Here is a 12,037-nt window from a genome sequence, read left to right on the forward strand (position 1 = left end):
AGCCTCCGGCCCCGCCCCCTTCCGAGGCTGCGGGAGAGGCCGGGGCAAGAGTTTGCGGAGGGTAGAGCTGGGTTCGCGCAGGCAGGCGGCGGCGGAGGTGAGTGATCCCAGCAGGCTGGTCACGGCGCTGCCGCTCCGGGGACCCCGTCGCAGACCTGCGGGAATCCGGCTAATCATACGGGGTGGGGCCGGCCCCATAGACGCGGCTGGAACCGGCTGGGCGGGCGAGGGCATGCCCAAGGTCCCTTTCTAGCCGGGCGCCTCCCTTCCCCCTGGGGGCTGGGGGCCAAGCCTCCCACCGCATCTCTGTACCCTGCACCCCTCTGGACAGCCCTCATCCCGGCGGGGACAGACGTGGGGTCGATATTTCTGAGCCCTGCCCAGGCATGTCCCTGGAGGTGGCCGTGTCCCAATCCCCCAAGGGCCCAGGGGGCCTTGTTAAAGACCGAGGTCCAGATAAAAATAATGAAAAAACAATCATCCGACTGGCATTGATTGAACGCTTCCGTGTCAGGTATTTGCCATGCGGATCATTGAATTTGTACACCTCGTGGACGCTACTGTTACTTTTATGAGTGAAGCAGCAGACCCAGAGAGGTGGAATGATTTGTATAAGGTCACAGAGCTAGTAAGTGGAAGATCTGGAACTCAAACCCATACCTCAGAGGCCAGAACTGGAGTCGCAACCACTAGACTACATGTTCGGTGGATCCATGGCTCAGATATTCCAGAACAGCTCTTCTACCTGCTGCTGGCTACCCAGCTTCCCCTCTTCACACCCTTTCTCCACCCCACTCCCCGCCTACCACCACACACACACACAAACACACCATATGCACTACCTGGGCCACACCTGCTGGTCTTTTCTTCTCCCCACACCCGCTTCTTCCCTGAGCAGGAAGGTAAGGCTGGAGTACCTGGGTTCTGAGAAGAGAGTGACATCTTTAAGGGAGATAGGGGGCCAGGATGTTGGGGTCCCAATGCCTTCTGGGTGCCCCTGGGAAGCCTGGGCCCATGCCAGGGCAGTAGGTGTTCTCCCGGGAAACACCCAGGAGCTGGTTTTTCAAGATTTAATCAGAGGCCTCCTGCCCTCCTCTCCAGAGCATTACCCTGCTGGACAGGGGAACCTGGTTGTTTCCTGTCCCTGAACTTGTATGAGCTCCCAGGAACCCCCTTCACTGCTTCCTCCTCCCCTCATTCTGTGTGGCTGTAGGATTGCTAAGTTTCAGGCTCTTCACAAGGAAGAGAGGGTGGGGATGCTGGACTTCCAGCTAACCCATTCAGTGGGGCCAAAACTCCTCTTCTCCAGCCCTGTGTTCAGGATTGAGAGGAGCCTGAGAACGAGGGCAGAGGGTGGCAGTTAGCAACCTCACAGCAGACATGTTCTGAGGATTGGGAGGCTCAGAGAACACTCAGAATGAAGATACAAGATACACTCATTCATCTACAAATATTTACTTAGTACCTATTCTGTGCCAGTCACTATTTTGGGCACAGAGGGTTCAATAGTGAACAAGACAAAAATCCTTGCTCTTGCAAGGGGAAATGGGCAACAAACATGCTAACAAGTAAATAAAGAAGATACCTACAATTGATGATAAATGCTATAAATGAAATATAAGGGAGTGGCATGATAGAAACTCTGGGCAAGGGGGCTGTCAGAGAATATGACTTTGGAGCTGAGGCCTGAATGACAAAAAGGAGCCAGCCCTGCAAAGATCAGGCAGAGGGTACAGCCAGGGCAAAGGCTCTGAGGCTGGGCCAAGCTTGGAATAGGGTGGCTGGGGCAGGAGATGCAACCAAAGTGGCAATTCTGTGAGTCAGGGGGTTGCATTAAGGAGTTGGGAGCTTTTTCTCTGTGAGGTGGGAAATTGTTTTAAGATTTGAAGCAGGAGAGTAACATGATCTGGTTTACATTTTAAAATAGAGACATGGAGTTAAATAACAGCCTACGACTGGAAGACAAGAGTTCTGCTAGGGAAACATGTAATTAAGTTCACGGGCCTGAGCTGTCTGGACCCCAGGGGTGATTCCAAGAGGCTGGGGCAAGCTGAGGAGGCTGCCTGGAGGAGGGGGAGTAGTAGGTCCTGGCAGGCAGAGAGAACTGAGACGTTCCTGGACAGGGAAGGAGGCAATATAGTAATGGCAATAATAACAGCTTCTTTAAGTTGACTATGAGGCAAAGTGCTAAGCAAGTTACATGCATAATCTCTTTGAATCCCCACAAACACTGAGACAGGAATTCTGTTTGTTTTTCAGATGAGGGAACTGAGGCCCTGTCAAGTGAAGTGACTTGCCTATAGCCACACAGCTAGTAAGTGACAAGGGTGGGATGTGAACCCAGGCCACCCCACCTCTGGCCTGGAAGACAAATTCATTGATTATCCACTTCTTTCACCATCATTATTCCCCCTTACAGGTGAGGACACAGTGGGCAGCCTGAACTAGGGTAATAAATGTGGACAGAGAATAGGAGGTTGGGAATTGGGGAATAGAATGTGGGGGTCCTGGGAAAAAGAGGAAGTTTGAATCTTCTATATTTATAGATGAAAATAGTAATAGTCAACATTTATGGCACCCGTATACTGTGTGCCAGGAAGTGTTCCAGGCACATGTTCTTTAGGACTCAGAGAGCTTGAGACATTTGCCCAAGGCCACGCAGCTGTTAATGGGGGAAGCCAGATTTCACACTCATGTTCTTAATGTTCTGCCTCTCACAGTGTATGGTGGGGGAGGAGAATCAGGGGAGGCGATGATGAGGGTTTGTTGTGGTTTTTTTATCATTGAGTGTAATGAAATAACTTGACAAGGCAGCATTGGTTTATTCATTCAGAATTTATTTTTTGTCAAATATCCAATTAGTGCCTACTGTGTGCTTGGCCCAGCGATGGTTATCATTGGAAGTAACCAATGAAAGACATATTAAGAATATATAAAAAGTTCCCACAAATCAATAAGAAAAAAGACAAGCTGTACAGTTTTTTTAAGTGAGCAAAGACTTAAACAGGCAAGCCACAAAAGGGCAAATCTAAATGGTTAATAAATGTATTAAAAGGTACTCCACGTCATTGATTATGAGGTCAGTGGAAAAAAACCCACAGTGAAAGGTAGAGATCCAGTACCTGTCTCCATGGCTAGATGAAACGCTTGCCCTGTGCCCAGCTCTGTGCTGGGATGCAAGGGATAGGGAGCCACAGTGGTGGGGCTTGTGTTTTCGCTGGGGAGACAAGACCCTCTTGAGGGCAGAGACTATGGCCTGTGCCCCTTTTTCTCCCCAGAGCCAGACACAGGGTCTGGTGGGCTGGTGAATATTAGGATAAATCATTCAACAAATATTTATCAGTCACCTGCTGTGCGCCATGCACTGTTCTCTGCACTGAGAGTATAAAGATAAATAAGACAAACAGAATTCCCTGCCCTTTCAGAAAACAGATAGTGAACAAGATAAATGAATGCAGTATATTTTCCACCTGAAGGAAGTGAGAGAATGAGTTGTATGGGCACCAGAGAGCACAGTCTGTGCAAAGTCCCTGAGGCTGGACAAGGCCTATGTGTTGGGATGAGGCCTGTGTGACTGGAGGGGTGAGCGAGGGAGAGAACGGGAGCAGAGGAGGGCAGGGAAGTAACAGGGACAGATATTTTGGAGCCCATGGGCCAAGAGGAGGATGTCGGCTTTTACTCCAGTTGAGTGAAGAGCCCTGGGAGGATTCAGAGGAGAGCATAGTGGTGATATGGCTCATATTTTACAGGGTCACTCTGGCTGCTGTTTTGACAAGAGACTGTGGAGGGGTTAAGTGTGGAAGCTGGAAGACCCGGAGGAGGCTACTGCACTAGTCTAGGTGAGTGATGATGGGGCTGGACCAGGTGATACCAGAGGAAGTGTTGGAGAATGATGAATGAATGAATGAATGAACGAACGAACGAATGAACAAATGAGTGGATGCAGAGAATGGGAGCAGCCCACTGGGCTCAACTGAATCCAGGACAGCTCCTAGAAGGGGCAATCTAAAGGGAGGGAACAGGAAGTCTTTTATACAGAAAAACATAATTTGGTGTAATTTGATCCTCAGACAACCTGGTGAGGCATAGATACGATATCCCCATCCATAGGCCAAGCATCCAAGGCCAGGAAGATTGAGCTGCTTAGGGGACAGCTTTGTGGTTATAAACTTGGGCTTGGAAGTCAAACCTGAGGATGCAATCAGACTCTGTGGCTTTGGACATGTGACTGAGAAATGAAATCTCAACTCTTTCCCAGCCTGTAAGGCCCCACACAGTTGGCTAATGTCACCTCTTTTACCCTTCCTCTTTACACCTTTCCATTGCTTACTCCACTCCATCCACACTAGTCTCTAGCTGCTCTGTGAGCCTGACTATGAGTCTGCTCAGAACCCTCCACGCTGCCACCTCACTCGGAGCAAAAGCCCAAGTCCTCCCTGAAGCCCTGAAGGCCCTGCTGCATCTGCCTGTCACCTCCCCACCCTTACCTCTCCCTGCTGTTCCTCTTTATTCATTGTTCCAACTACACGGGCCTCCCTGCTGTTCCTCAGGCAGGCCGAGCACCTCAGGGACTTTCCTTCTGTTTGGAACATTCTTGCCTCACATCCTCATGTGGATGCTTTTTTCCACTAGTCAAGTCTCAGATTCAGCTGTAACCTGCTCAGAGAGGCCTTCCCTGACCTTGTCTATAGAACTTTTCTTGTTTTATTGTCTTCATGGAATTATGAAAACTTATATTAGATGTTTGCACCTCCTTCTCTGAACTGCTTGCTCCTGGACATCATAGACAGGGCCCCACCTGGCCAATATAGTATCTAGGAGTGACTGAGAAAAAGGCAGCCCTTCCTCCCAGCACACACATCCCCACGCCAGGGTCTGGTGCTTCTGCCCAGTGTCACTGTGTAACTGCACATGGTGGCCCTCATCAGGGACCTTGCTTATTGTAGGCAGTATCTAAAACGGTGTGTGGAATACTGTAGACTCTCAAAAAATATTTGTTGGATGGGAGGAAAGGAGTAAGAGAGAGAGGAGGAAACAAAGTAAGGGGAGAGATGAAAGAAAAATAGTGTATCAGCCAGGACAGGTTGTACCGCAGTAACGGACAACTTAGTGGCTGAACAAAAATTTTAGTAGCTGAACTCAACACAGGTTTTAATTTTCACTGCTGCTCCACGCAGGAAGTTCCATTCACTGCAGTTACTCAGGGCCTGATGGAGCCACCACCATATCAGTTGTGGCTGGTCACCCCGCCAGGGAGAAACAAACCTCTGGAGGCTCTTGGTCTAGCAATTAAATGATTCAGTCCAGAAATGTCATGTGTTACTTCCTCTCACACTCATTGGACAGAGCTAGTGACGTGTGTACCCATTCATAAGGAGGTCAGTGAGTGCCATCTGCCTACGTGCTTTGACAGGAGAGTCGGAAATATTTTGCACAGCATTAATAACTGTGATTGATAGGAAAATAAAGAGAACTGTAACCACTCTGAGCCTCCATTTTCTCATCCTTTAAATGGGTGTAATTATAATATTCCCAACATCACAATATGATGTAAAGTCATGGAGCAGGCAGCATGGGGTCATAATAGATATCAGCTACTAATATTATATATGAGTGTCAAAGTGCTGGGATAGAGATGTGAATGGAGGTTCTTTGATACGACTGTGTCATTGGGCCTGGGGAGTGGTAATGGTGGGGGAGAGATGGCCTGGGACCATTGCCCTGGCCCTAAGCCCACTTCCCACCCCGCAGATCTCCTGGGCGTGCTCTCTCTTCCCACTGCTCATGCCGCTGGGACTGGGGCGGCGGAAAAAGGCCCCACCTCTGGTGGAAAATGAGGAAGCTGAGCCAGGTCGTGGTGGGCTGGGTGTTGGGGAACCAGGGCCCCTGGGTGGAGGTGGGGCAGGAGGGCCCCAAATGGGCTTGCCTCCCCCTCCCCCGGCCCTGCGGCCCCGCCTCGTGTTCCACACCCAGCTAGCCCATGGTAGTCCCACTGGTCGAATCGAGGGCTTTACCAACGTCAAGGAGCTGTATGGCAAGATTGCTGAGGCCTTCCGACTGCAAGCTGCTGAGGTACCCACCAGGGAGCCCCCAGGGTCATGATGGTGGGCTAGAAGCCTGGACATGCATGCTGGTCCTGAGCTGGTGTTGATGCTACAGATGCTGAGGCCTGCGCCACACTGAATGATGGGGAACTGGAGGCCAGGGCTGGATGCTGAGTTCCCATCAGGCATTAGGAGGCCTAGGCACCAGTGAATCCTTGACACTGATGTCCATACCTGGATGCTAAGTTCCCATGAGGCATTGGGAGGCAGGAACCGGAGTGAATTATGGGGACCTGGAGGCCAGGACTAGGTGCTAAGTTTTCACTGGGTTTGGGGAAACCTGTGCCCCGGTGGATTATAGGAACTGATGTTCAGGACTGGATGCTATAATTCCCATTATATATTGAGAGGCTCGCAGCCCAGTGAATTGTGGTGGCTGGAAGTCTGTTGCAAGATTCACTTCTCCTTAATGCATAGGGAAATCTGATCCTAAGGACTTTGGGCACAAAAAAAAACCTCAGAGGGTAATAGTGGGATTGAGTAAGAAGTAGCTACAGGAGTCTCAGTAGGCTGGGTAGGTTATCTGTGCCCTTCATTCATTACATAAGCATTTGCCAAGCACCCACAGTAAGCCAGGTTCTGTGCCCTGGAACCAGCAAGGAGGTTTTGCTGGAACAGAAATTCCAGCCATAGCAGAGATGACATCCCAGCTCTGGCTCTGGAGGTGGTCAGGCACTGGGGTGGGGACCCCTAGGACTTTCCAAACTCTCCTCCCTTCTCCATCAGATTGGTGTTGCAAAGGGTAAGGGAGGGAAGGTGAAAGTTGAGTGTCTCCCACCTCTGCAGGTGATGTTCTGCACCCTCAATACCCACAAAGTGGACATGGACAAGCTCCTGGGGGGCCAGATTGGGCTGGAGGACTTCATCTTTGCCCATGTCAAAGGGCAGCGTAAGGAGGTGGAGGTGTTCAAGTCAGAGGAGGCGTTGGGGCTCACCATCACGGACAACGGGGCTGGCTACGCGTTCATCAAGGTGCCTGAGGTTAGGCTGGGCCATAGGACCAAGGGACGGAGCCACGGGGCTAACAGCTCCTTTCTCTCCAGCGCATCAAGGAGGGTAGCGTCATTGACCACATCCAGCTCATTAGCGTGGGTGACATGATCGAGGCCATCAACGGGCAGAGCCTGCTGGGCTGTCGGCACTACGAGGTGGCCCGGCTGCTCAAGGAGCTTCCCCGAGGCCGCACTTTCACACTGAAGCTCACGGAGCCCCGAAAGGCCTTTGGTGAGGGGCTGCTGCCTTTACTACCAGTACATATACTCCCTGTTCACTTGGGCCCAGGGTACAGTGTCATGGGCCACCAGAAGGTGGCGCCCAAGCCCAGCTGGCTGAATTGGAAAGAGGCACTGCTCCTCCCTGCCTTGGGGAGAGGGTGCTGGCTCACTGCCAGCTTGGGAGGAGAGGGGTCAAGGAGGAAGTTGCCCCCACAGCCAGCTTCCAGGAGCCTTTAGCCTAGCCAAGTGCCCCCAACCCTGGCTAGCTCCCCCAGCCCTAATAAGTCAGGCTTGGCTGACCTGTGCCAGCCCCCCTCTTCAGTCTGGCTTCACTAACTCTCAGGAATGGGCTGCAGGCCCCTAGGGTGGGGGTGGGGGATTCTGAAACACTTCCCCAGGCAGATAGGGCTGGTCTAGGGCCCAGAAGCTATACCCCTTTGGCCCTGGGAAGAGCAGCTAGAGATCAAGGCCCCACCCCCTTCCTGTCCTGCAGGCGTGGGAGCAGATGTGGCCAACTTCAGTCTCCCCCTTCAGCCTTTTCCTTTCCTAGTCCTGGCTGCCCCTCCCCCATCCATGCCAAGTCTGAGGCAGGAGTCCTGCTCTCCTTCGGTCACCTCAGCCCCAACTACCCCTGGAACCTGAAGGAGCTTGGAGGAGATAGAGGGGGACAAGGATGTCTGAAATCCTGTCTAGAACAGGCTGGATTTGTTACACACACATACACACACCACCATAACTTCCCTGCTTTTCACAGACATGATCAGCGTGCGTTCAGGGAGTGGTCGTCCTGGCTCCGGCCCCCAGCTGGGCACTGGCCGAGGGACTCTCCGGCTTCGATCCCGGGGCCCTGCCACGGTAGAGGATCTGGTGAGTGTTCTAGCTGGGCCCCACTCTGTACACTCAAAGTGGAGACCCCTTCCCTGCACACTCATAGGTAGCAGCACTACCTGGTTCGCTTGCAGGGCTCCAGGCACTAGATGCAAACCCACCTCTGCCTCCTCCCAGCTCTAGGACCTTTCTTGGATAAGTGGGATGGCTTTATTAGTTTTCTTATCTGTAAAATGGGGGTGGTGTGGTAATAATACTGATAAATGTCAGGGTTATCATGAGAATGAACTGTGGGTTAATATATAAAGTGGCAAAAGGAGACCTGGCACTTAGTAAATACATTTACAGTTATAGTCACGTTATTGTGATGCTACTGTTTGTCCTCCCACCCTACTTCTAGCCCTCAGCCTTTGAGGAGAAGGCAATTGAGAAAGTCGATGACCTGCTGGAGAGTTACATGGGCATTAGGGACACAGAGTTGGGTGAGTTGCTGGCACTTGAATCTGGGTAGGGGTGGAGGCTGGGGCCAGAGGCTTCCAGTCCTGTGGACTGAATCTACCTGAGTGAGCACCTCTGCTATTGGTGCCTCTATTCTGCTCCCCGAACCTGCAGCGGCCACCATGGTGGAGCTTGGGAAGGACAAGAGGAACCCAGATGAGCTGGCTGAGGCCCTAGATGAGCGGCTTGGTGACTTTGCCTTCCCTGATGAATTCGTCTTTGACGTCTGGGGTGCCATCGGGGACGCCAAGGTCGGCCGTTACTAGTCTTCCTACTGGACCTTGCAATGACCTGGGCCTGGCCTGGTGGGAACCCCTGGGGTGGGAACACCAGGGCCCAGACTCCAGCATCTGGCTTGGCCTGGTCTTCGTCCTGACCTTGGTCCAGCAGTCCCAGGATGATGTGGCGAGGAGGTAGGGCTGAGCCCCTTCCCCATTCCAGTCGGTACCATCCCCTCCCTGGTTCCCAGCCTGGCTGAGGTACCGAGATCCCCTGCACTCTCGCCCTGTTCCCCACCTACCTCAGCCAGGTCAGGCTCTGGGAGGGACGAGCCAGATTGGGCAGCCAGCGCCCCCCCCCCCCCCCCCCCCCCCCCCCCCCCCCCCCCNCCCCCCCCCCCCCCCCCGCCCCCAGTACTTTCCACATCAGCTGCCAAACTGGTGTCTCTGTCTCCCTGGGGCCTCGGGTTCTGTTTGGGGGTCTTGACCTCCCTGGTTTCTTAACATAGGGGATCCAAAGGGGGGGCTTCCTCCCTCAGCAAATGCAATAATCCCCCCTTTCTCTCACCCCCCTCCAGAGGAGCTCCCTACCTCCACATTTGAAACATGAATCTGCTGTGAACCCCCAACGTCCCCACCCCACACCTGTGTCTCCCTCAGCCCAACCCCAGACAGACAGGGCATGAGGGATGGTGGCGGTGGCCTTTTGTATCTGAATTTGCTGTCTGAAACATAAAGATTCTGCTGTTGGACCTGTCTGGTTGGCCTTGGGGTGGGTGTGTGGGGTAGGCCCAGGCTGGGAAAGAATGTAGCAGCTGAAATCCATCCTCCTAGGGCTTCAAATTGAATTAGGAGCTGGCCCTGGCTGCCTGCTCCCTCCCACCCGTTCCGCCTGACAAGGCTCCTGGCTGTGGGCCACCAGGCTTCCAGTCAAGGTCTGAGCATTTTGGCCTACAGAGGGTTCAAGTCTGGCTCCCTTTTGAACAAGGCCTCCTGCCACCTCAGCCTGATGTGAACACCAGGCACAAGCTGCTGGCTGTAGCCCAGGGTTGCAGGGAGCCCCAGGCCTGGGAGGTGTGGAAGCCTGACTTGTGAAAAGAAAAGTCGGGGGAGAGGGCCCAAAGGGAGCCTCAGGCCTGCTGGGGCGAGTGCTCTGGGGAGGAGCCCGCCCTGAAGCTGGGGGAGCAGTCGTGATGCCGCTACTGCACAGAGCCTGCCGGACATGCAGGGTCTGTAGGTGTTCATGGCAGGCTAGGCTGTGCACTGAAAATAAGCCCGGCCTGCTTGTTTTGACAACCCACTGCATCCTTGAGGATTGAAGGGGAATTGGGGAAGCGGGGTTGGTGGGAACTTGGCCAGACTTGGAGGGAAGAGGCAGGATTGAAGGGAGGGGAGCCAGCTAGGTCGGAGGTCCCTGCAGGAATGTTTGAGGGTGAGCTGAGGGGAAATGTGAGCCCAGCCCGTTCCCCATTTCCATTGGGTGGGCAGTTGGCCCCCAGGGTAGGGAGGTGGGAGGACCACTGTGCTAGGGTACATGGGTGTGTTCGCTAGTGGGACGGGCACCTGTGGGTGTTCTGTGTGTCTGTGCCAGTAGAAGGCTCTGGTTTGAAGGGTGTGGTGTGTGTCTGTGTTGAGAGTAGGGCTGGCAGTGCTGATGATTCCTGACCATCCTGAGCACTGTAACTGTTGAAGAAACTGGGTGCAGTGACTGTCTGTGTGCCAGGGTGTTTGTGGGTATAACTGGCAGTGTCTGCATGGAGTGTGGCTGTGACTGCAGAACTGTGTGTGTGTGTCTGGCTGTTCTGGTTTCTAGGGTAGAGGTAGGGGGCGACAGGCAAAGATCTCAGAGTATCCAGGGACTCCTTCTCTTGGACTGTTAAGGGGTATCACTGGGTGATATGGATGTGGGTAAGGGGCTCTATCAGTGATACAGATCTCAGGGGGCTGCATTTCAGGGTGTTGAGAAGGGTGGCCAGTGTGAGTTGGTAACTCTGAGGATGTCTCTGGTGCTGGGGGTGCAGATATCTCTTAGTTCAGGGGTGTGACAATGGCTGACCCCAAGACTCTGAAGAACGTGGCTGGCTGGGGACAGACTGAGATGGTGGCTGGTCTCAGGGTGTTAGGGGATATAATAGTGTGTCTTCAGATGTGAGACTGTGTGCGCCCCTTCTCAGAGCAGGAGGTGAGGCTGCAGCTGTATGTCCACAGGTGTGTCCCAGGTGTTGCTCACCACGTCCTGAAGCAGGATCTAGGAGAGTCCCCAGGTCTCTGGGCCGCCTCCTCTCCATGGGTATGACTCTGCTGCCCTGGCCTAGGCTTTAAGGCCCTGTGTAAATAGTGGGTGGGTCTTGTGGCCTCCCTGGGTCTGATCCAAACTAGTCCACCCAAGGCCACTGCTGCTCACCACCCACCCAACGTTCATGAAGGCTCTGGCAAGGTTAAAGGGTGCTCCTGCCTCCACCAGGGTTAGCCTTTCAACCTTGCAGCCCCGCGGGTGCAGCGGCACCCCCTGCAGCCACCCCAGCCCGCCCCTGGTGAGGCTCACATTTTCCAGTGTTTAGATTTTATCCACTTTATTAATGAGGCAGGCGAGAGGCCTGAGCCTGGGGGGAAGGGGGGTGCTCCTGCCCGGCCGGCCAGGCGGAGGGGATCATAGGGGGCCAGGACAACACCCTGGGAGCACCTCTTTCTCATAGGAGAGCTGGGGCCCAGAGTGGACCCCACCCACTGCCAGGAGCACCGACATGGGGTCTCTACCACCCCAGGACCCCAACAGACTGGTTCTGGGTGGAGCAGCCCCCTGGAGGCCTGAGTGGGCAGCAGGGGGGTGGGGAGGCAGAGAGCTGAGGAGCCGCCCCTGTAGAAAGGGAGGGAGGAAGCAGCCCGCTGGAGAGCTCAGGCACAGCGGGAGGTGCAGCAGGCAGCAGGGACTGAGAAGCAGGCGATGGGGACCCAGTGTCCCAGACACCACCAGGTAAGAAGTCTGGGGTGTGAGGTTCTCGGGTGGGGGCCATGGTTCCCTCTGTCCGTCCTGTGCTCCTTGACCCTCAGCCGCATCTGTCCCTGTCACTCTTCCCATCTGTCCATTCCCCCTTCCCGTCTGACCCCGGGGGGCAGTTCTGTCTTCTTAGCCCTCACCACTGGGTACCAAGGAGTGGGTGGTCCTGGGTCAGCC

The 12,037-nt window shown here is 53.9% G+C and overlaps 1 protein-coding gene across 8 annotated transcripts in view; it reads left to right on the top strand.

Annotated features, from left to right (window-relative positions):
* LOC118984077 (PDZ domain-containing protein GIPC1) overlaps positions 1-12,037 on the top strand; it is a 14,536-nt gene continuing 2,499 nt past the window's right edge. Inside the window, exons 1-10 of one of the 8 annotated variants that reach the window (XM_037041784.1) lie at positions 1-97; positions 2,260-2,314; positions 3,750-3,839; positions 5,752-6,072; positions 6,891-7,076; positions 7,148-7,328; positions 8,073-8,185; positions 8,547-8,628; positions 8,759-8,895; positions 11,071-11,607. In XM_037041784.1, coding sequence (XP_036897679.1) covers positions 5,785-6,072; positions 6,891-7,076; positions 7,148-7,328; positions 8,073-8,185; positions 8,547-8,628; positions 8,759-8,895; positions 11,071-11,184 — 1,101 coding nt within the window. In that variant the 5' untranslated portion in view covers positions 1-97; positions 2,260-2,314; positions 3,750-3,839; positions 5,752-5,784 and the 3' untranslated portion in view covers positions 11,185-11,607. Of the gene's footprint in view, positions 98-2,259; positions 2,315-2,437; positions 2,477-3,749; positions 3,840-5,751; positions 6,073-6,890; positions 7,077-7,147; positions 7,329-8,072; positions 8,186-8,546; positions 8,629-8,758; positions 8,896-9,440; positions 9,615-11,070; positions 11,837-12,037 lie in introns of those variants that run through there. The other 7 variants (XM_037041787.1, XM_037041789.1, XM_037041788.1 and 4 more) reach the window with 7 other exon arrangements.

This window comes from Sturnira hondurensis, unplaced genomic scaffold (genome assembly GCF_014824575.4).
Source record: "Sturnira hondurensis isolate 20B ecotype Veracruz unplaced genomic scaffold, ASM1482457v3 Scaffold0003213, whole genome shotgun sequence".
In the NCBI taxonomy this organism is placed as follows: domain Eukaryota; kingdom Metazoa; phylum Chordata; class Mammalia; order Chiroptera; family Phyllostomidae; genus Sturnira; species Sturnira hondurensis.